This window comes from Tinamus guttatus, unplaced genomic scaffold (genome assembly GCF_059628265.1).
Source record: "Tinamus guttatus ecotype Peru unplaced genomic scaffold, ASM5962826v1 Tinamus_guttatus_pri_ptg000649l, whole genome shotgun sequence".
NCBI classification, from domain to species: domain Eukaryota; kingdom Metazoa; phylum Chordata; class Aves; order Tinamiformes; family Tinamidae; genus Tinamus; species Tinamus guttatus.
In genome coordinates, this window is record NW_028289183.1 from 2934350 (window position 1) to 2959815 (window position 25466).

At 39.0% G+C, this 25466-nt stretch overlaps 1 protein-coding gene across 1 annotated transcript in view; it reads left to right on the plus strand.

The window, feature by feature from the left end:
- The window catches only part of CA10 (carbonic anhydrase 10 (inactive)), a 149621-nt gene extending 128273 nt beyond the window's left edge, over positions 1 to 21348 (plus strand). The window contains exons 5-9 of the mRNA XM_088535912.1: positions 12339 to 12434; positions 13505 to 13577; positions 18188 to 18342; positions 20093 to 20267; positions 20905 to 21348. Coding sequence (XP_088392038.1) covers positions 12339 to 12434; positions 13505 to 13577; positions 18188 to 18342; positions 20093 to 20267; positions 20905 to 20927 — 522 coding nt within the window. The 3' untranslated portion in view covers positions 20928 to 21348. The remainder of the gene's footprint in view (positions 1 to 12338; positions 12435 to 13504; positions 13578 to 18187; positions 18343 to 20092; positions 20268 to 20904) is intronic.
- The last annotated feature ends 4118 nt before the right edge of the window (positions 21349 to 25466 follow it).

A 25466-nucleotide genomic window follows, 5' to 3' on the forward strand; every position in this document is an offset into this window, starting at 1 on the left:
TTGCCTGTAGCAAGATTAGAGCTTTGTAGCATAGATGGAACTACGTGGACAAAGATACCTTTTAAAGGGAGTTCCTGGAAAGTACAAATGGGTATTGCAGATGTCATGGGCAATAGAGCAACTCAATATGTCATTCGTATAAAATTCAGTCTCATCTACTCTGCAACAGTGACCCATGACTGAACCTCGCCAAAAGGGACCGCAGTATTTTATATGGGTCTTTCTAAGCAGCAGGCATTACGGTACCAGATAGAGTCAAAGTAGATCTATCTTTATCCATTATGAAATTGTTTATTCACCAGATATTCACTCAGATGAGGATAGGGTACGTTGAGTGAATTAAATCGCACAGACCTGTGACCAAGCTACAGCCGATCTCCTGGGCATCATAATAACTTCTCACCGTTCCACCCATGTACAATGTCAGGAGCTACAGCTGCCAGCTGCTGCCAGGCTCCAATACTCGTCTACTAATGGATATTGAGTATTTCACTTGTAAAGTGCAGTAAGAGCATGAAAAATGCCCAAAAAATAACATTACTCATTGCTAAAACCCTAGAGGTTTTAGCCAAGATGATAAGGATATCAAATCATTAATCAGAAGCATCACTGTTGTACAAGCAGCTTGTGTCCACTCGCCCAGCTCTTGTGTCAACATTGTCCTTTTTTAAAATACAGCACATAGACCTCGTGATGCTACAGATAACGCACAACCTTGTTAAAAGATTCTGCAGTGTCTGTTGGGGTTCCATGGCTAGGAAAAGGGGAACAGAAAATTTGCTTGTCCACCCAGGCTCTTTCGTCCCTCTCAGCTAATATCTCTTTTTCCTTTATTCTGCCACAAAGAGAGATCAGAGAGAATCAAATAAAAGTCAAGAAAATTTAGTAGCTATTTTTGCAACCACAGCATCACTTCTGCTGAATTGCAACACCAACCTATACATTTCGGTTGCACATTAATGGTGCTCTGCTAATATAATAAAAATCTAGAGAACAGTGTTTTTAAAACACAGGTAAGCTAATGTTACACTTGGGAACTTTTTGCATTTCTAACCTTTAGTGACTCTAATTATGCCATACGAAAGCTAGAAAAAGCAAAGACACAGTTTGGCAGTACAAGTCAGAGGTGCAATGTTGTCATCCTGCCCGAGCACATGAAACTATTTTCCTGTGCTGTTAGAAATGCCTCTAGGAGCAGCCTGAGCCATCCCCAGGCTGATGGAGCCAGCGGGGCAGCAGCGCTGCCCTTCCCCACGGCGAGGGCACTCCTGAAGGAGCAGCTCTTTGTTTGCAGACACATTCAGCAGCCTCTGAGCATCACTGCAAAAGGGAACGAGGAGCTGCTTAAGGACCATTTGGTTTCTCTAGGAAGCGCCTAGTGAGGAACGGCACAGCTGGATGGCTGTTAGCATCAGGAAAATGACAGATTTTAACTGACAGAAAAGGGCAGGGGAGAGGCTGGGTGCACATAAAAGCAAGAGAATATACAGGTCTGAATATGAGCAAGGAAGAGATCACAGATTTAAGTGGCACAGACTACACTATAGGAGAGTTGGCCAAAGAGCGTGGCCCAAAAGAATCTTGTCCTTGATGAGTACATTCATCCTCCAGCACGTTTTTGATTTCGGCTTTTCATCTGCTGGCAACAGCCAGGGTTGGCAGGGGCTGCTAGGGCAAAACTTCAGCCTGTTGAATGAATGGAGACATTTTCAGTTTTGCACAGAAATATAGAGGCTTTATAAAATAGCTATTCTGGTTGAAAATGCAGTGGGAAAAGCAGACAAACTAAAATTTTGACGGGAGCACAAGAGCCAACAGCAACTTCGCGCAATGGGTAGGCGATACACAATGCCATGAAGTAGTACAAAGGCATTTTGACATCTCAGCCTGAGAGTTTTACACATTCTGTCTGGGAAAGTCCTAAAAAATCTCATGCTTGATGTTCAAGATTACAATTATTTTGAGCAAACCTATTCCCCCAGTGAGTTGCCCTCTTTTCTTCTAAGGTGAAATTCTTCTACTTCACTCTCATTTCTGCACAAAACGACTTATTAGAGAGATTGCTTTCTTTTTCTTTTTTGTCTCTTTTTTTTTTTTTTTTCTCTTTCTGGAAAGTGTCAGTCTCTAAACTAGATCAAAAGATCAAATAGCCTCCTCTTCTTCAGTATTGAATAACTTTAATTATTAAAACCTTTTCCCCAGGAAAAAACTCTTCACACTGTTTGCTGAGAAATCAGCAATTTTTAACAGAATTCAGGAACTTTTTAAAGAGATCAGGGCGCACAGAAGACAGAGTTTGGACTGTAAGCTGGACTCACAATTCAATGGCAGTTCTTCTATTTACATGTCTCTCCCTTTAAACTTGCAATGAGAATCTTTGTGAAGCCTAAAGTAATAGTAACACATATTTATAAAGTAAAACTTAACCATATATATTTATATTAAATAAAAAAGCCAAACATATAGTTTGCATGCATACCACACTTAATAAAATCAGAAATCAATCCTTTGCTAGGCACCATTTTAGTGATATGCAGTTCTCATTTCCATAATTTTATATGGGATCCTTTCCTCACAACAGCATAGCAAATTGATATTGTTAAAGTGTCAATGCAGGAATAATAGCTCCACTCATATTGCAGTTCATCCCATTCAAGTTCTCAGAGCTTTGCATCACCAACAAATAACTGGATGTTTTAGCAAGATAATAGGATAATTAAACTGTTGCTCCATAACTCAGAATCTAAAGATACTTAAAGCAAAATGCCAGTGCACCTACAGTCATTATAAACCAGCACTTCTTAACAACAAATTGTTTACTGCACTATAATGAAACCAAATAAATGCTTAATGGTGTGAGCTTGACAAAGCACGGAATATAGGGAGTCATCACCATCTTCAATTAGGTGGCTACAGAGGTTGAAGAGTCCTTAACATTATGCTGCAAAGAGCTGGACTTTTATCAGTTGCAATTTTCAGCTCCATTTCATCTGTGTACTAAGAAAAAGGTTCTCTTCTCATGTACCAGAATTGTACTACGCACTAATTTGTATAGCGAAGAGATTAAAGAAATTAAATGAAGGAAGAAGTTACAGACAGTGCTATAACTAACTCAAGAAACTAACCAAAGCTGATCAAATAATTAAACAACTATTTGCAAACAATAATGTCATGGCAGAGTAACAATGGCTCTCCTACTGCCTGTAGAGACAGGTTTATTTGTAGTGGATATAGAGAGGAAAAGTTCTGAGTGATGACATAAAGCAGCAACTTGCAGGAAAGACCTTTATCACAATAACACTGTTAGATCCTTGAACTTCAAGTGCTCGCAGTATAATTAAGGCTACCAGGAAAGCCACTGGGCTAATCTTCCCCCCCGTCTGTAAACAGGACTAATTTGCGGCTGTGGGACCCTACTGAACTGCTCTTCCCACGGGGCAATTTCCAGTGCCCTTTCCAAGGCACCCAGGAGAACATGCCCTTAGGATAAACAAACGCTGCTCCGCGCAATTTCATGCCCTTTTAATTTGTGCTGTACTGCGTTTGTTGAGGAGTGTGTGCCAATATCTATCTTTCTTTCACCAAATGTACAGACAGAGCTAAAAGGCTTACTTTAAGGAAGATAACCAGCTTAAAATATAACTCCTAAGTGCCAGTTATCTTTCCTAGGGAATATAATGCCACTCAATTCATTTAGCAACTAAATATTATATTAGAGTTGTCTGCCTTAAGCTATCTTATTTCATATTCTTAGATAATTCATGTTTTCTTATTTTGGATTGTGCTCATTTATTTCTCATCTTCCAACTTACCTTTATACTACAAATGTAAAACTGTCTCATGTTCAATTTACATAAGTGACAAAAGGCCGTTGTACTTCCCTTAGATTTAAAAGAAGCTACCAAGAAATTCTTAAAGAACAGCTTAATTCCTGCCTGCAGGACAGTTCTGTGCCATCTTTCTCCTCTCAGTCTTTCACTCTGCACCTTTAAACAGGAAACCCTGATACAAAATTTCTTCACGTTTTCTAAAAATTTGACTCTGTAATATCTCATCTGCCACAATATTAATATCCTAAAGGAATTTCAATAATTTAATAAAGCATTCACGCCAGAAATGCTTTTGGCTATTTTGAATCAAGCTGAGCTTCCTCAAATTTTTCTGTATTTGAGCTCTTGACTTATATTCAAAGATTTAATGTTAAGATCACTGACAATTACATTCACTTCAAATTTTTCTTCTCTTTTATCAGGCTTTTACTGTCTCCCTTTTATCACTGTTTAAGGTGATGAAAATCCAACTGTCCCACAATATCCTGCCAAGGCTATTTATGCTCTCAGTATCTTCTAAAAATCTCTTATGGGTGATGTGCTACAAATCGCCACGGATCAATAAGACAAATTGAACTTTATAATATTACATTAATTATCTACATGCTTTCTCTGACCTCATTAGTGTAAGATCTGAGCATCTCACAATGCTTCTACTGGAGGAATGCAGCTATTCCCATTTCAGAGATGGCAAGCTGGGCAGAAACAGTGGAAAGAATTTGCCTAATGCCAGAGAAGGAATTGAAGGAAGATTTCAAAAGTTAAAGGTTAGCAACCCAGTTTCTAAAGAATAAGCAGATTCTTGAGGGAAAAGCATGTGTCAATTAGTCATTCAGAAAGATCTTGATGCCTGTGGGTGCTTTTGCTGTCTGTGTCAGGCAGAGATCAGGCAGATTCAGGTGGGTAGCCAGGACATGCTGTCCCAACAGGCTGCATGAGGAGTTTCATGAACCCCAGATGAATACTCAGGTTAACACTGGTAAGTGTTTAAGGTGCATCTTCAGTGTCCTTCGGTGCTTTCCTCATGCATACGTGTATCTGTCATTTTATAAAATCCTATGCTTTATTTCTGCCACTGGAAAATGTTATTCTTAATTTAATAATATACCTCTAGCTTCAAGAGCAGCAGACAAAACTGCTAAGGGTATTGCTTTGTTTTTGCTTCTGTTTTCTTTGGTTGTTAGTCAACCCTGGGCATCCTAAGCTTGACCATCTTCTCAACTAACAGGTAGAGCGCTGAACAACTAGGTTTTCACCACTTCAAATTCCACTGGTTTTCTTACTCGTCCTTTTATCCACAGATTTGTAATATTTCTGTGTTTTCCTTGCCCACCATGCTCACCCTTTGAACAGGAATGTAGCTACAGATGGTATTTTGGCAAGGTAGAAGACAGGCAGCTGCAGTGCGTAGAGGGGTTTCAAGTGTTGCTGCATCTCTCACACAGTTTGGTGACCTTGCACAAGTGTCCTTCTGGCACATTGTCTCAGGATAACCCAGCAAAAATAGAAATACAGTAAATCATCGCTTTTTTTTTTTTTCTCCCCCCCCCCCCCTTTTTTTTTTTTTTCCTTTTTCCCCCCTTCTTTCTGGACTGCTTGCTAAAGAAACACAGAATTCTCCCAGAAATTCAGAACACCGTTATGTAACAATCTCCCAAATCGAGCGTTTATACTGAATTCATCATCATGGTGTCTGAGCATCTGTTGTACTTAAAATGAGAAAACAATTTACGTGTTGTGTTTAGTCAGAAAATCCTGCACAAATCCAGGAATGATGATAGGCTCATCTAAGAGCTTTTTTCCCACATTACCCCCATTCTCTCCTAAGATGCAACGTTTGTAGATGATGGTTTGGGTGAGTGCCAAATTATAGCTTGCACTGAAATTTTGCTTTAGCTGAGGCATAATCAACGTTAAACATTTGAGGCTGAGGAAAACTTCATTTTGATCCTCACATAAAGTGAATTACAGAACAGAGTCATTTATTTATGTTTACCCATCCTCTCGTTCATCTGCTAGCAGTGAATGACAAGAGTAGCTGACTGGCAAGCCAGCCCAAATGCCCGTGTTCAGAGTAAGTGCCAGCTGCTTCAGTACCACACACTCCCCTGAAGCCCCACAGGCAGCACAGACACAGCTCTGGCTCTGCCGCTCCACTGGGATTTTTCCTCCATCACATCCCCTGCTATCTGGAAGACAGTGCAAATGACTGACACTTGCTGCCGTTCTGGCGACATTAGGATGGCAGCAACCCCATCACCTTTTACATTTGTGCCTTTAGAGTAGTAGTTAATTTTCTGGCGTTGGCTCATAGGTGAAAAGCCTGTATCAGAGGTATCACAGCAGCAAACTCTGAGGCATTCACAGTGCATTTGACCTCTTAAGCTGGTAAAATTTTACTTTCTACTGCAGTCCACTGGATGATTAATGAAACATCAAGTTGAAATATTATCTGATTTTTTTTTTCTTCCTGCTTGCAAATGAGTTAAAGACTTACAAAAGGAATAAGAACATATTAAAATCTTGTATGGAAATACTTTTAAAGGTCCTACATTTCATTCAGAGTCTTTTTTATTATTATTATTATTCTCTAGATATAGTGTTTGCTTATAAGCAAGATATTGAACAGCAAAGTAGGATGAATATATTTTAGTAACCATATCAATTTAAGATGCCAAGTCAGCAACGAAAGTGGCTGTCCTACTTAATATATGATTGTCACTGCTCCCCTGAAGTGTTACAAAACATCCTGCTCCAGCATCTTAAAACAGATGCCTCAGAAAGCCTAAGCCCGTGACTCACCTTTCATTTGTATGTCTGTAACCAGAGATAATTATTTTAAACCTAAAGCAGCAGATGTTACTTCTTTTAATGTCATAATATGTGCTGAAAATAACATACAGTCTTAACTGCTTGGAGGGAACCCTGCATAAAGCTCACCAGCAACCGTTTGTTGAACCGAAGTGTCAGAAGGTAGTTCCTCTCTTACCAACTGGTCATAACGAAGTGTTAGGCACCATCTGCAGTTTAAGTGCTAATTCCTAGTTCATAATTATTTCTAGTAAAATAGATTCCACAGCCAGGTACAGTTAACTCTTGACTGCATTTCTACTTTACTGCATAATGCATTACTGCATTTCTCTAATTGCTCTTATACAGCAGGAGATGAGTAGGAGAAAGAGTTCCTTTCTTTTGTTCTTAACTTTATTTTTTAAACAAAGTAGAATTATATTATTTTTTATCTTTCTATGATATTCCTACATATTCCTACAAATGTGGATGATAAACCTTTCTATTAAACCACTATTTTATTGGCATTACTTTTTAATCAAGCACTGTGAAAAGCAGCGAAAAAAAAAAAAAAAGATATCTCAAAACATGTCAGAAACTTCCTGAAGAACTTGGTTTTTAATATAGTAAACATGTTAAAGAGATTCAGAGAGAAAATTATTTAAAACAAATGTTTCTGACATTTCTTTCTTTTTTTATAAAAGTAAACTAATGTTTTAAACTGACTTTAATCTTAAAAGCACAGCAGTCTGATAAAATGCTACGTAAATTGCTGGAAGTTTAAGCTGGTCATGTAAAATTTATTTTATCAGTTTACCAACTGTATAAGAGTACCTCAATGCTGTAGGCTTATACATAATGGACAGGTAGATATATGGGTTAATTAGTAAGTTTGTGGATAATACCATCTTGGCTGTTCTTAACATTGCTTGGTAGAGTATCTTCTGCATGAGAAAAAAAAAGATGTTCTAGTTCTGAAGGACAACTCCCATGAACTGTAATTTGTATCTTCCTACCAGCGCTAGCAGCATGCTTCCAAACCCAGGAAGAGCTCAGCTCTCCCGCTGCAAGCCCTGGGAAGCTCCCTGAAAGCAAAACAGGGATTGAGGATGAGACCAAAGAGCTTAAGTTCTTGCCCCACTTGAATTGCAAGGTGTTCTGCCCTGAGTAGGCCAGAAGTATCCACAAGAATGAGGTACTTAAAGATATTTAAACACATGTATTCTACTTGCAAATACTTGTGTATACACATTGTGACACAGACCACTTTAAGAATTCAGGGACAGACATTAATATCCATCTCGAAATCCTTAACAGCAAGGAGAAAAATTCTAATATCCTCCTTGTCTTTCTTAAGTACTTATTATTATTGAGCAACATACTATAAAATTCTTTGTCACTTGTCAAAGATGGGAAATTTTCCACTGTACATTTGTAGACAGCCAGTGGGTCTAGGTCTAATGAGCCAGGATAAAGCAGGACTGGTTCTGCAAAGCCTAGTTTAAGTTCTCACAGATGGTGGGGGACCTTTCCATGAAGTGGGAAATACATTAAATGTAACTGACAAGTCTAAAAGAAATTTTCATCAGGAGACATTGTAAAAACATCTTTCTGTCCACAAAGTGAGGACCTCAAATTTCGTACCTGTTGGGCTCACAAAAATAATGCCACAAATAACTCTCAGGTTACATGACATTACCATTCTTCACAAATGCTTTAAAACTGCAGCAGTATCTGTATTTTAATATAGGACTATGCAAACTTGTTATTAATGCGTTTTAACTCATTAGAATTATCTTGCTCACTGGACTTCTTCCAGACAGAAATTTAATTTCTTTGAGTGTTCTTATTAAATTTTGTGTAAACAAAAATGCATAATTATTTCCTTAATGAGCTTTCAGTCATTTTTTGCAAGGACTCTGAATCGAAACAAGCATTTCACTTGTCTTCCCAAGAAATTTCATTTTTTGCTCCCTGCTGTGCTGCAAATTTGCTTTGTATTCACTTTCAGTCAGATATCCCAACCGTTTATCAGGTGGCAAAACCTTACAAGAACATCATAGCTACAGATTAACTGTCCCCTGATGCCACTTCTTCCTCTTTAGGTGCCTGCTCATTTACAAATCCAAATAGTTATGTCCTTAGTTATAACACTTCCAGGTGAAAGGAGGAGTTTTTCACCATTCCCACCAACAGCAAGGGGACGTGCAGTGTAAAATACTGTGGTAGTTCACAATCCAACCGTTCCGAGTTCCAATCTGCCACTCCAGCATCTTGCAGTGATGCAGCATTTCTGGATCAGCAGCCTGTGTTAGACCTCTGCAGTGCACCAAGGGTTTTGTCTAATTAAAAACAGCTAAAAGAGTGCTGAAAAAGAGTCTCTGGCACCTTTGACACTGCGGTACACAAGCAAACTACTGTCTTCTGCCTGGGCAAACAGCCTACGTCCAACACCTAGACACACAACAACCTCCTGCCCCTGGCTGTGCCCGAAGGGCCATGCTTCACCTCTCTAAAGAATCAAGGGAAAGAACAAAAACCAGCACAGGAGAAGCAGCACCCATAGGGGTGCAGCGAGCTCAAAAGCTCCCCTCCCAACGCTGCCAACAGCGTGTCCAAGAAGTGCTGCATCTGCTCCTGGTCCAATACACATTCCTGAGTGATGAAGCAAGGGCCCATTCTGGATTTTCATCAGCTCAAATGACAGTAATTAATCTTAATTCTCTTTTTGCTGAAAAATAGAATTTCTATTGCTGGAGGAAAACAAAGGCTATCAGTTGCTTTGTGGCAAATTAATATTAAAGGGGGAATCTTCCCAAGAAAATCAATAGTTTAAAGCAAGATTCTATATTGGTTTTGAGCCCTGAAACACAAACCAGACCCAGAAGAGATTTTTAGCTTTGCAAGTTTGCTCTTGTTTTGCTCTGTTTTTAATATAATGTGATCATTTGAAAAAGTGAATTTTTCACCTAGAAGCAAGCTTCGTTACCTTAATGGAAGACTCCAGTAATATTGAAAATGGATTACAGGATTACAATTATTTCAGAAGCTCTGAAGAAAGGCAGGCAGAGAGTAGGGAGACTGTAACTGTAACACAGAGAAAGACGACAGTTTTCAGAACTTCATTAGGCACTGGGTGCTTTTAAAGCCACACGCCTTGAGGCGAGAGGATCTTCTCAGACTACAGTGAGAGCAGATTTCTCAGGCATCCTCTCCAGGACAGCTCACACCCCAGCGGAGGTGCGAGGGTGAGGACAAGAGGGAGGCAGGCAAGTCTACAGAGGCAGGGCACTCGAAAGTCACTTGAACAGGCTGGTGAAGAGCACCAAGGGTCTCAGGCTGGAAGCACCACTATCATGCCAATATACTATGGGTTGGAGAAATGGATCAGCAAAGGAAACAACTATTCTGATTTCTCATCAGTTCAAGGTTGTTAAGTCATTGCCACAAACACCTATTGATTGCCTGAAGCGTGGGTGTGAATTTTGTATAGACCCAATGTCTCTACAAGACATCAAGAGAGGTCTTTGCCAGGGGGAGGACACTGCTCAAGGCGGAGCCAACCACACTCTTGCTCACAGCCATGCTGTTTTGTGGTCATACATAATTCAGGAGTCTCATTTCTTTAAGTCCCATCAATAAAAAACAAAGAGTTTGACATCAACCCAAGGCTTACATAGGTTGTCCTCAACTCGCATTTAAAAAATAAAGGAGAATTCGGCTCTTGCTTTTAGCTTATGCATTTTGCCTAGTCCTGCACTTTTATTTTGTCTTGTTAGATCAGCTAAATTAACCTCATTCATTGCTATTCTGTGACTTTTGTATTCTGTATAAAAGGAATCCAGTCTAAAGCAGATTTTATTACTTATTTTCTTGCTAATTCACAAGCTAATTTAGCTGAAAGACTGAATGCATACATAAAATACATACATAAAAATGCATATAGAAGTACAAAAAAGTTATTGAGATTAAAAATTTCAGTCAGTGCAAAATCCCAAGAAAGAGGATGCCCTCAAAGTTCAGTAGGATCCCAAACCGTTGACTAACGAACCCACAGCCTCCCCGTGCTATACAGTAAAGGCTCTCATTAATTCTTACAAGACCTTTAGCAAACGCACTGCATTTGTCCTGCTCCCCGGCTGTCAGAGCTGAGGAGATGACTTCACTGTCTATTCTGACATTTTTACTTTTTCATTCCAGTTTGGTTTGTTTGCTTGCCTTAAAAAACACCTACTACTGTGAATTGTAAAAAGGTCAACCCAAAGAGGAGAAAATAACTGAAATAAACACATTATAGCAGCAATTTCAACCCTTGCAGGTTTTTTTTTGTATGTTTGTTTTCTGTGAACTGCTAGTTGTTAATAGCAAAGCTGCATCCCAAAGACCATCTATCTTATCCATGCAAATGTAAAATGCCATCACTGCGCAATTTAGGGGTCTAGAAAAGGACAGGGAATGGGGGAACTTTGGGTTTTACATTAGGAAAGCCTGTAAGATCCATTTCTGATTAATAAAGCAGCAAATATCAAGTTGTGATAGACTGAGGTAACAATAGTGCAGGTTATACATAATTAGGGGTGTTCTTACATCTCCCATCGCTCCCACCATATTGACACATACTGAAGAATATAGATCATATTAATACTGGTCTTGTTAGCACTGACTGTATGAATCCACTGATTTCAGTACACCCACTTTAGGTTCATGCTGGCACATGGAAGACACAGTGACTTTTTTTTTTTTTTTTTTACTGAAGCCCAAAAATACATCAAAAATATCATGTCAAGCCATTCTGCAGTTTTTCTGCTAATATGATAACCTAAAATCCAGATATTAAGATGTAAATGCTCCTTATGATCCTTTTCCACCTGCTGATCTAAACTTCCAGCTAAACAGATTTACCTACAAAGCTTAAAATTCGAATCGTCAGGGCTGGTATCCTCAAAGTACAGAAAGTGCCCGTGCAAAAAGTTTCTCTGAGGAGAAACAAGCTCCTCCTCTGAGGAGATGCATTTGTCTATTCCATCATGAACTACTCTTGACAAGCCCCATTTTCTCTAGTTTTGCAGTAGTGACAGAGATTTAGTCCTAAATGTAATTTAACCTTTTTTGTTGTATTACTACATGACACTCAGTACTTATCGTAATACATCACAGTGATCAGCTCACAATAAATCTCAGTAAATTCAGTCAGGAAAATGCAATTACTTGTATGCCATTATAACTTTTTTTCCTTTTTTTTTTTTTTTTTTTTTTTTTTTTTTGTTTCTTTACTTCTTCAACTGTTTGAGCTTAATACTTAGGCTGCCTGGTCTGTAAGGTTCAGAAAATGTGTTTCTTCAAATATCTCAAACCCTTGACTCTTCTGTGCTTGTTTTGAGGCTGGAAAGTAGAGATTACTTGATGCCCATGTCAAGGGCCATTGCAATAATAAGTCAACCCCTGCAGTGCAATTCATAACTTGTTGTGGGTAAATTCACTTAGTGGCAGTTTAGAAGACGACACACTGGTGCTGTGCCAGTTGGAGCCAGATGGTAATTCAAATTAATAAAATCATTCTACATACTGCAGAATCTCTGAAAAATTGCACTGTTACAAAACATCCTAAGCGTGGTTCGGATCCTAACACAAACCACTTGGGGTGTACAGTATTTATAAACAAGGTATGGTCTGATTTACCACTATTTACTTTTAATCCTTCCTTTCTCTGCCTTCTAGGTTCAGCTAATCCACTATAACCATGAGCTCTACACAAATGTCACAGAAGCTGCAAAGAGTCCTAATGGCTTGGTGATAGTTTCCATATTTATGAAAGTAAGTAATTCATATTCATCAATATCTAACATATAGATAATGGACTTATTTTCCAATGAACTGCAATTCTACACTGCTCATTAGAGCATTACAGCGCCCAGAGGCTTCAAGCTAGACTCTAGAGACAGCATCATCCTGGGGACTGACCCTCAATCCCTGCTCAAAAGCATTTCCAGTGTAATGGAAGAAAATTTCTGAAGCATTTTAACCTGAAGTAAATCCCTTTCATCACCAAAGCTTACATATTTAGTATCTTTTATTTCCCTTTAGTGCTCTTGAATCTTAAGGTAAAGTTCCATTCAAAATATTAACCTCAGCATTAAAATATGTATTTCATGGAGGATCTTGGAAGACCAGATATCAAAATTATCTTTTGAACAGATCTAATATTTCACAAAGATATGCAGGCCACCACTTTCATTCAGTATGTACTGCATTATGACCAAAAACCCAGCTGCAATTCATACAGAAGGGTGGAAGGAGAAGGTTTCTTGCCCTTCCCGGGCTGCCACCTGCCATGACCGCAGAACGGCCAAGCATGGAAGGGACCTCTGGGGGTGACCAGGTCCAGCCCCACACTCGAACAGCGTCACCTGGAGCACTTTGTCCAGGACCATGCCAGGACGGAGATGCCTCCAGCTCCAGTGCTCTGTTATCCTTCCAGTAAATAAGTTTTTTATTGCTGTGCAATAATATATGTTGATAATGTATATATCATTCCACACAAAAAATGCTGCCCAAGTCTACTGTTAGTCACTTTTTTCTCTTACCCCTCCCAAGTATGCCTGTCTTAATGTAGGCTGAAAATTATTATTATTTTTTTTTTTATATCTATCCATTTTATTCCTGCATGCGAATCAAAGAGAAGACAGATTTTATCTGCAAGCTAAACATTGTGCTAGAAGGAACTTCACCACTAAAAACATGTTTCTTAAACAGAAAAAAAACTAGAATACTATTTGTGAAAAACCTACCATATTAACTGCATACATGTGTGTGTAAACACATAAGACATATTCTCCAGAATGTTTCTCTGATTATTTTCACAATGAACATTTTCTCTTCTGTAGGTATCTGAATCATCAAATCCATTTCTAAATCGTATGCTTAACAGAGACACCATAACAAGAATAACGTATAAAAGTAAGTTTGCTTTCATTTGCTATGGCTAATAGCTGTATGCTTTTAGTATCAACTAATAGATTTAGTGAAAGAAGAAATACTTTATAACAGACAAAAATGACAAAGTTTACACTGCCAGTAACTCTGGACAATAGATTTGGGGATTTGAAAAATTTAGTAAGGGCATCAGTTCGCGTAATAAACTTTCCTGTTCAAAGCCTATTTTCACATTTGAACAAACAAAAATTAATGAAATTGCATTTAAAAAAATACATAGGCTGCACTCATATAAAATACTGAGGAGAAACTGCTCAGTGTCAGCAACTAAAGTTCTATGTGGAAGAGCCTGTATGTCATCCCAAGGTACCTGACGATGCTGCATCATTACCTGTTCTACTGCAATTATATATTTAATATTAATTAACCATTTCTGTTTGTGCATAAAAATATGATAAGCCTATTCAACTATTGTTGCATATAATAGAAATTATATAAAAAGGACATTAATATGGCACATATGTTTGTTGTACTCACATTTGGAATGCTTTTAACTGTCAATGGTCAAAAATTCCATTTAGCAAATTGAAGAAGTGGAAAACTGCAGCTTAAATGTCAGCTAAAATTAGGGTAATTTAGAGAAAGCCATGAAAAATGCACAGAACTGAATGGATCAAATTAAACCTCTTCTCCTGAAAAGTTATTCCCTTTGTCATCTATTCACTTGAATTCCAAGCAGCCATTAAGTTAATAAAATAATAACAATATAAAAATTTAACTTTTGAAGTACCCTGAAAAAAATTAAGGAAAATATCTTAAAACTCCACCCCTGTTTGTTATGCTGTAAATAGAGTTCAACATTTTTCAGAAATGTCATTAATTGCGCTAATGAATCAGCTCTGATTTCTTTCTAACACCTTTTTCCCTCCATGTGTTTCATGCATTTTATGTGTCTCAGCTCTCCTGGCACTGCTCGGTCCCTTGTGTCTCACTAGTTACCCCACAGAGCAAAGACTGGGCAACTTGTGGTTGCTCAGAGCAGACAGGTCACAGTTACGGAAACACTGCTGGAGGGAACGGGCAGCATCTTCCCCCGACTGTGTGAGCTAACACGTAACCATCGCCTGCCCCAGCGGGCACCCACATCCCCCTGTAACGTCACACAGCACAGCACTTCTCCTGCCCGGCCATCACAAATTTGCACAGTTTGCATTACAAGGAGCACAGGCAGAACATTCCCAATATTCAATATTTCCTTTGTGCAGGGCTTTGAGAAGCTTTAGCACGGCATGTTCCTTCACCCTAGGGTTGACTGAGGTTGACTGCATCCTACAGTCTTTCGCCAATAGCTCTGCTCTTGAGTTTTGCAACTCCATTCGCACTGAATTTGGTTATACTAATTGAAATTCAGTACTGAGATGAGCACCTAACACAGGTTTCAAAATCAATGATTATCGGAAGTGTTTTGATTTTAAACCAGTGTTGTCACTAACTAGGGTATCTGTTAAAATGAAACCCTCAGTAAATACAATGCACACAATATTCTGCGGCGCATTGGTTACTTACTGTAGTAACAAGTATTGACTGGAAATTTTTTAGTGCAAATTGGGAATGTGAAAATGTTATTGAAAGTAATTTTGTAGTTGTCTTGCATGATGGATTATAGCATCATTGCTGAAAACTAATTTTACTTACTGTGTCGCAAGGATTTCTATCCCCCCTTTAGCAGTTGGAGCTTTGTAGCTTGTGCGGCAGGGATGGGCTCCGGCAGCCAAGATCCCAGCACTCCCAGTAGGAGAACGGGGTAAAGGATAAACAAAGGATGGGCTTAGAGCAGGGACAGTTAGTAACACAACTAAAATACCAGGCAGACAGCATTGAAGGACAACACGAGGACTAAGAGCTACCTACATAGCGGCATGAAATTTCCAAGGACAAAATGCAATGGGAGGGGGGGGTATCTACTATTGAATATTACTGGTTAAATTGAGGTAAAGTAGGCCCCAAGAAATGTCTAAGAATACTTTCAATGCTTATTTTATTCTGTTATTGTAGCAGAAAGGATTCACTTGGGTAGAGAAAAGTGATCTTTTAAACAGAGCCCAGACAGAAGTTACATGAGTCTCTCTAAAGAAGACAGAAGAATTGTCTAAAGAAGAATTGTCCTTCAGAAGGACAATTGATGAAATAAACCAGTTTTCTTTCACAACAGATGTGCTCCATTAGTTTTCCATCTGACCTCAAAAGAGGTCCAAGTGTTTGCCTAACACTGGAAAGAAGTGGCATTTGAAATGTCCCAAATGCCATATAGAAAATTTGTGCTTGCCCTTCCTCATCAAAAAAGCTGCCAGGCACTCAGACAGGCCAAAGCTAGGTAAAATTCTGAATCCCCTCAAGCTTTAGCCTTTTTATAGATAATGTACAAACGAATAGGGTATTTTGATTTTAAGAGATTACTCTGGGGGGAAAAAAAAGCATCAGTTTTCCAGAAACAAAAGGCTTCCCCTTTCTCAGAGCACCCATTTTGTGCTCCAGCTCATGCTGCCCAAGCACCTGAGCTCTTCTAACTCCAGTCACAAGCAATAAAAGACAGACAAGAAAAAACTAAGTCAGGATTTAAAGGCTGAGGATCTCTACATTCCCTACATCTTCTGCCTAGGCCTTTCCCCTTTGCATTATGCTGCTATGAACTTCAAAATGTAATAGGGCTTCCTTCATTCAGTAAATATTCCTTATCAACACTCTCGTTTGAAGGAGAACACATGTAAAATCTGTTATAAAACAGACCCCACAAAGCCGTTGCAAATCTAAGGATAGAAGAATATGATTTCCACCATTTGTTAAGAAAATTGTCAGAGCCAAGGCCTTTATGTAAATGAATGTGAGAGCTAATGAAATGTAATTTGTATAGAAAAGAGTTCATAGGTTCAGAAATCACCGCAAGGCATGAGCTGATCAAGATAAACAGAGTGTGGGCTGCAGACAGGCACGATGCTGGGAATCCAGTAAAGTCTGGAGAGGTTTATTAAAGGGAGCTTAGTACTGACTAGAGATGTAGAGGCACGTACACACACACACACAAGTGGTTTTGACCATTCTGAACTATATATGTGCAATAAAAACCACCAATAAAGACAATGCATTGAAGTGTTGCAGTATATTACTGGTGCAAATGCACCTGTTTTGTTACAGATCTAGACCAGGAAGTCTTACTGAGATCTGGGGGAAGGAAAAGTGTACAGCTGCTTATGGGAAAAGCTGCTGACAACCCAACATGTATTCCATGCCCTTTCCTCAGGCCATTCCCATTGGAGATGTCTGACTCCCTACAGGAATATGACCCTAATACAGACATGAAGGGATCCTGCCTTCTTTTGGCCAAACTCTTATTTCATTATTCCATTCACTCTTCTCTTTCTTTTTTCTGATATACACTGAAATGATATTTTCCTCCAGTCACCTTACCATTAATTATAGCTCATGGATTTTGACAGCACAATTCAGTATCTCTTCATAAACACTCTCCAAATGCAAACAGGCATGTTCAGTCATCTCTAGCTGTTAAAATTTAAAAGCATTTTTACTCTGCAATGCTACAGCAATGGTTTTGCACTTTCATCTGGACATTTTTTGGTTTAGAAAGAGGCTCTGTCAACAAATCGCATTGAACATACTACATGTTAATGAAAGCATACAGAGAGATTTCACAACATGACTAGTCCTTGCCAGCTCACATGTCTCCAAGATGCATATCAGTAGTGTAGTTTGGTGTGTTTATCCCTGAATATTTCCTATTAAGGAACTCCAACTGTCTAAGATTCTGCAAGGAAATCCAAGTTGCAGCTTTAAGAGCACCGTCAAAAATCCTACAGAGCCGGCATTACCCATGAACAACAACGCACGTAGCATAGAAAAGTGTGATGACTTCTTCGAACTTAGAACTTTGATATTTTCTAAAAGATGTATCCATAACTTATTATATTTTGGTACATGTCCACAGGCTGGGTTTTGTTGCAGAGGGATCTCTCATTAATTCCCAGAAGCTTACAGTGAAAGCTGGAACCCTACTAAAATGCTTCCCAGCACGCTTTTTCACCCGGATTTCAGCATTCTGAGTGAGCTTGAACTGCATCCACCCCCACAGTGCACATGAAAGTGCAGGCTTCACTGAGCAGCTTTATTATCATGCATTGACCTTAACTTTCTCCTGAAGTAGAGGGCAATTAAGTTTTAACACTGTTAACCTTCCCAAGGCTTTGTTGAGCAAAAATTATTAATCATTCCAAAATATGGTAAGTCGGCATTCACCAAACTCTGCTGCATCTAAATCAGTATCTTCAAGCAGCTTTTAGCTCCTGCTCTTAATTGAGATGCAGCCTTTCACTGTGAATACTTGGGCAGAACTCCCACGGAAGCTGTTCATGGGCATCTAAGAGAAGTTAAGGCAAGCAAGATCACCAATTTCATGTTATTTGCTCATGTCCAAAATTTCTGAATGCCCCAGAAGTTATGCACACTACACTGCATAATTGTGTAAAGCTGGCAATGAGAATCTTCCAGAATAACAATGGTGTATAAAACTGTTTTGTGAAACTACTGCTTTCTCTAGATAGTTTTTCTCCTTTATTCTCCAGATGATGCATACTTACTACAGGGGCTTAATATTGAGGAACTTTATCCAGAGACCTCTAGTTTCATTACGTATGATGGGTCGATGACAATTCCACCCTGCTATGAAACAGCAAGTTGGATAATAATGAACAAACCTGTCTACATAACAAGGATGCAGGTAAAAATAAAAAGATTTACTAGGTCCAATATGTACAAAAGACAAATATTCTGAATGTGTATTTTTGTAGCTTTTACACATGAAATTAGATTAAATCTTTAACTGCAGGGACCTCTGCTTGCAACTTCTACAGCTTATGAAAGTCCTCCAAACATTCTGGCGAGTAAAAAATACTATTTAATCTAAGTATCTACATTACACGCATACACACATTGAAGTTGACCCCACTTTGAGTGAGGTTTTGGACCAGATGATCTCCAAGCACCTCTCCCAAACTCATTCTCCAATTCAGTGAATGAACATGTGGGCATTCTAGCAGTGCTGGACAAAAGGAATTGGTGTTCAGAAGTGTAACTGGGACTGTTTTTAGGTCAGAAATGGATAGGCAAACTGTGACCGATATGGCTGTTTAGGTACGTGCTGGTTGTACGTTCATGTTGACAGAAATCCAATCTGTAGGGCCTGTCAGAAAAGCCTAGCCAATGTTTTCAGGTATGGAATAAGAAACAGTGCAAATATTTTCAGAAAAATCAGAAGTCAGACGATTGATACGCTGAGGCTTCCTATTATAAAGAAACAGGATACACTATTCAAAAGAGAACAGGATTCATCCTATAGACAAAATAACGCTCTTAAGGAAATGCACCACTGGAAAAGCCATGAAGATTACATTTCTGTATGACTCACATACAGCCCAGCACTTAACTTGAGAAAGCCACACATTTAACATCAACTGCTCTCCTCCCTGGAACTTCCATCAGCAAGGTGCCTGCAGAACTGTGAGCAGATCTAACCCAATTCTCTTATGTACTAGAATCCCGAAGGAATGCTGGAAACAACCATCTGCCCGTCCCAAGCACACAGCAGAAGCAATCTGGACTGAAAAATGCAATGAGGAATTATAAAACAAGCCCCAATATTACTCTGGGATTTTAAAACCATATTAACATTGTAAATAAGATGCCTTCAGAAAGCCTGAGAGATATTTATCTTTTTGATATTCTGTACAATTCTGTCGAGATGCACAGAATGCCCTTTGCTTCTTTTCTAAATGGGTAGAATAATTTAGGAGAATGACACAGCTGAGAGAGAAGGGATCATGCCATACATGCCAAACTTTTCACGCAAGCAACTTGAACATTTCCTACAATAAACATTTTTTGTTACAGCAGAATGCGCAAAACAAGGATTATAGCATTTTTGTAGCCTATGCTAGTACCTATGGGGTATAATCTCATGATACTTACTCTTTGTCACGCTCTACTGGTTAGCTACATCCTCCACTGTTAGAGCTGCAAATTGATTTCATGGAATACTTACTAATTATATGTGTACTCGCACCGAAAAACTAATGCACAGCTCAAGTTTTCCCCGGAAGCTGTTAAAGATCTTTGGTATGCAAAACCCAGCTACCAGATTTCTCAATTTAAACATTATTTCAGTTAAAATCTAGAGGATAATACTAACTTACAGCCTCTTAAATGTTCAGGTTGCATGTGAATATTTGCTCCACACAAAAGTAGTTATTGATGTTTTACTTAGAAGCAGAGGAAGCCATTTTAGACGAAAGCATTTTAGACCACAAAATGAATGCCTTTAGTTAAAGGGTCTCTTTCAAACCACCTCCAACTCCAAATCATTCAAATTCCTTTTAATTTTCATTCACTAAGCAGTCTATTAAGTAGTTTTGTATGTTGTTTACTTACAGGAAACATCAGCATTAAAAATCCTTGTTTTGTATTTTGTATAGATGCATTCTTTACGACTGCTAAGCCAGAATCAGCCATCACAGATATTTCTGAGCATGAGTGACAATTTCAGACCAGTCCAGCCTCTCAACAATCGATGTATCCGAACTAATATCAACTTTAGTTTACAGGGAAAAGATTGCCCAAACAACAGAGCACAGAAACTACAGTATAGAGGTACGTTCTAGCTCCCGCATTATCATTTCCATGCTTACATGGAGCTCTTTTTGCTGAAAAACCCAAGTGTATGACAAAATATATAAATAACAGTGAAATTCCAGATTTGTGGGACTAATGGTATAAGTCAAGCGGTGCATATTTGAAATAGATGGGGAAATTTGTCCTGAAGAACCCAGAAAAAGAATAAAATAACAAAAATCAGCCTAGGATGTCTAATATTTTTAAAGAGCAGGCAGAACAGGCCTCAACTTTATAGACTCATTTTACAGATTTCTTACCTTGCAAAGCACTTTTTCCTCTATTTTATCTAACTTGGGAAAAAAAAAAGGGGGGGGTATAAGCTAATTTTGCTAATAACTGTTCACAAACAAGAGAACACATTTCGGTCTGGATGTGCAACACCCAAACTTGCACCCGAATTTTTTTGCCCAATTGGAAACTTCTGGATCACATAGGGGACATCAAACAAATGGACCGATCCAGGCACCTGCTGGTAAAGTCCTACATCACCACAGCTGAGGGCTTGCAACTGAGCACTAAAAATGTACTAAATGTAGTCTTAAATCTGGGTAGGTTCATACTTGGGAGATTATAAAAGCTTAATTATTTTCATTTTGTTTCTCTTTCCTTACAGTAAATGAGTGGCTCCTCAAGTAAGCAGGACCGAGCAGGCAGAACTCCTGACCTCAGTGGAATGCAACTACTGTGAATCAACATTATCCAAAATGCACCAACCTCATGCTCTCTTTGGGTTCACGACAGCATGCACCAACATGCTGTAAGAAATGAGCTGCCATGATGGAAACTCAACTAAAAATTCATTCATATGATCAGTGGTAACAAAAAATAAAATTAAAAAAAAGGTAAAAAGACAGTATTACAGTAAACGTGATTACAATTTTGATACAGTTTTCCTGAACTAATTTAGCTTCACAAAAAAAGACTTTTCAGCCTTTGTACATATGAAATTCTTCCCCTTCCCTCCACCCTCCTCAAATTAAACAAAAAAAAAAGAAAAAAAAAGAAAAAAAAAAAGAAAAAAGGTGGCTCGGTACAGCATCAAAGTGGAGTTGTGTTCTGTGTGCCAAGTAATCCTTGGAAAGCTCTCATTATTTCACTATCATTAATGGATACTGACAAGACAGAACAAGATGACTGTAAAGGATACTTATTTCTAGGTTATGATCCTCCTGTTCATTTAATTAAAAGAAAGGGACAGACTTTGAGAGATAAGTATTGTAAATATATCACTGCAGAATATAAAGGAAATTGAAATATTTCCCTCTTTGTCACATATCTATAGTAGGATTTGCCAAGATCAGAACTGATCTATTTTCTGTTTCTTGTTTTACAACAGGTCATGCGTTGTGTTGGTTACTACTAACAACTCAATAAATGTGTTTAATAAATTCATTTAGTAAACTTGCTTTTTTTTCTTTTCTTTTTTTTTTTTTTTAACTGGAATAACAAGCCTCTAATACTTGCGGCTGCATTATTTGTGTGTTTTTTTTTTTCGTTTTTTAACTTATTTGTTTGCAGCCAATTTAGGCAACTTAATGGCAACTGGGAACACAGTTAACAAAGCTAACTGCAGCAAAACTTGAACTCCACTGTATGGCTTATCCTTAATAAGAATTAGTTTTCAGAAGCAGAATGCAGTTGAAACATATCTCAGTTTAAAATTGCCATTTTCCCTGTTGAATCCATTATCAGAATAAGCAAATTCAACCTCAAAGATTGGTGGTGGAAAGGGATATATTTTCTTTACAGACAAAGCAGGAGCTGACCAAGTAAAAGCGAATGCCTTTTTTTCTTGTTTATAATAGTCATTCACTGTGTTTGGTTACTGTCAAGAACTCAATAAATGTGTTTAACAAGTTCATGTAGTGCCTGTTTGCCCTTCTTGCACATGAAAGAATTGTGATGTGTGCACTGCCCTGGGACGGGGCAGACCTCCCACTAACCAGTTCCTAACACTCACTTTACAACACAGCACCACAGAGAAGATTTGGAAGTTCACAGAAAGGACCAACCTTGAATTAGAGACTGCTCATACCAAACTGAAAAAGAGGCACTACAAGGACTGAAATTAAAATACTGCAAGGATTAGCAGTATTAGCCTGGAAGCTGAGTCTATGTTGCAGAAGGCAATTTGGAAAGGTGGGATAGCCCCAGCTGGAGATTCTGTGACTTCATCTACAACATAAATGGAGAAGACACCAGGCAAAAGCAAACACACACATGGTTTGGTGTTTAGAGGACTCAGAGTAGATACATGGGTGCAGGGGCAACCTGGAAGAAACTTGAAACTGTCAGCAATCCTGCTGCTCCATGGAAGGTGCAGAGAAATCACCGCTGCAAGAACAGAGATTGATCTGGGGGTATGTGACACAACCCACGTAGTGTTTGCAGCAGGTCCCCAACAAAAGACTCTGTTAGGACATGTGTGGTGCCCCATCTCCAACTCAAGTCAGTTTGGACATTTCAAGTGACTTTCACATAGTAGCTTCACAGTGTGCAGTGATCTGGAAAAGCCACAGAAATGCCACACTGAGTTACTGTTGCATTGAGGATTAATACTGTCAAATTCTGCTGCTGAAATAAAGCAAGATTACTACTTTAGATTTATTGAAATTCATTTAGCTAATGAAAAACAAATAACAAGTCACAGGTATATAATATTTTTTACATGTCACAAAGATCTTCAATTTAACTTTCAAACTTGTTGTGCTATTGGGAATGTTTCGACTCACATTTTTTCGTTTTATTTTTGGAAGCTTCCACTGAAAAAAAGTTACTGAAAGCACAGTCCACAATGTTTCAATCTATATTTTGGACAAATATCTGTCAGTTGTTGATTCAAGTCGGTCAGTGACAGAAGGTAGGAAAGATAAGCCAGTCTCCATTTTCAAACTTTTAAAAAGTAATAAAACCTATTTGCTATTTCACTGAAAGCTGGTTGAACGGATTTGAGAAGAGGGAGAGATATGACAGAAAAGGCTAGTCTGAGGACGAAGTCATGCTGTGCTTTGGATTAGGTAAAGCTGAAATAGAGAAGCCTTGCAAACAGAGAGATGCCGCAATCATTCTAAGATGCAGCAAATACATGTGTCAACATTTCCAGATCCATTTTGTGAACTAATGAACTCCATCTTGGTTTGGGGTTTTGTTTTAATAAACCAGACCAAGCTTAAAGTATCCAGCACACTGCTCACATTTCAGGAACGCTCAGGTCCATATATCTAGAATCCTTTTTTTTTTTCCAACTCAGGCAACTTTCTCAAATGTCAAGAGCTACAGGGCACCCTAAGCAAGCCACACCTTATCACAAGGCCTTGGAGCAAAAACATGAAATGACACTACTAAACAGCTGACACAGAGACCAATTTGCCATGTACCAACCCCCTGCAGCATGATCCCATGAACACTCGCATACACCGATCCCTCTGGCTCGAGATCTTTCTGCCCACACTTCTCACTAGAAATCTGGATGCACACTGAGCAAAAAGCTCTGTGCTTTGTAGTAAAAGCTGAATTGCACTGTCATGCCCTCAACACTGTTCTTCCCTGAACCATTTAGATTATGAGTGAGACGCTTCACAACACGCACGAGCCGCCTGGCAGGGTGTAGCAAAGTGGCAGCCGTGTTCAGTGAGCAATCAGTACCACAGGCAGGCCCGGCTGCCATTCCACAAGTGATAACAGACATTTAGAATTTACATTCTAGCAGGGAAGTCTCACATTTGGTGAGAATACGCTATCAAACCAGGTATCAAATTAGTGTGTTTATCTGATGATAAAAAGTGTGAGAAAATTCAAATTTATAGGACTGTGAAGGCTTCTGTTTCAAATAGCAACCAAATTTGACACAGTAATTTTTTACTTTAACTGAAAGGAAAAGATGATGTACAGGAAATAAGGACAACAGAATAGGAGGTGGGGGGTAAGGGCAGAAAGCAAGAGACCTTCAGCATTATTTGTACCTAGAGACATCCTGCATTTCTGTTCTTCAACCATTCCATTCCAGCCTTGAAAGCTGAAGGGGCAAACAGCTCAGGTACCTGCCTTGAAGCTCAGCCTTTCATTATAAAGCAAAATCCTACGAACCTTAAAACACACCCACACCCACACTCCCTTTTCATCATTTAAAACTTCTCAATTTTCTGTAAAGTAGATACGCTAAGTGAAGAGGGGAGGAAGGAAATGGTGCTAAAAACTGAGATCTCAGATCCAGCAACGTTCACCAGGGCCAGAAACACTTGCCTGTGCAAGGCACGACCGCCCTAATCCCATCCAAAGTCTCAAACAAAAAGGTAAGCTGGCCAGCTAAGGGGAGAAAAACTTAAAATGTACCCAAGTTCAGGTCTTCGTGAATTGCTCTACTTGCTCCGAGTGTCAGGACACCAAGATGTGAAAACATCTTGGCCTTAAGAAATTTCAATAGTTTGTCATAGACCTGAGATACAGGGACCAAATGGAAACACGCATCATTTAAAGGACTTTGCACCCAGGGGTGCTTCAATCCGTAGGGCTTTTCAGAACACTTGTTCTAAGAAGTGCTTGAGATAACACTGCAAAATCCTCCCTGCTTCCAACTGACTCTGCCTTTACTCCCCAACTTGAATTTTCTAGGGTTTCCTACTTTGCCACCTCAACACAAGCTGTCCTTTCTATCCTTTAACCAGCACTGAGGAGGGCAGTAATGCCTCACTCCTCAGAATCACAATACCACTGTAAAAACACAAAAGGTGGCAAGTGCCTCCATGTCTACTGCTGTCGGAATCAAGTGCTTTCTTGAACATCTCAGCTGCCATAAAAAGGAGCTCAAATGCGAAAACAGGCTGGAAAGCAAGACAGGAGTGCACCCAACAGGCCAAGGGCAGAGGGCAAGCAAAACTCTTCCACATTTAAAGGATTCCTCACAATCTCTAATCATGAGAAGAGAAAGGGGTGTCTTTGTTCCTTTAAATACTCAGGACCAATGACACTGAAATTATGTTACAAATAGAAAATAAAGATGAAACTTCTTAGCAGCTGCTTTCAGAAACTGAACTTTCTCCAGAAGGCAAACACTGAAGAAAAAAATGGTGGGCATGCTTTCTCACAAATATGGAAAATGCAGCAAAAAGGCAGATATTTGGCACGTTCTTCTGGATATCTCAAAGCTTCAGTACTGGACACTACCCAAAAACTCTC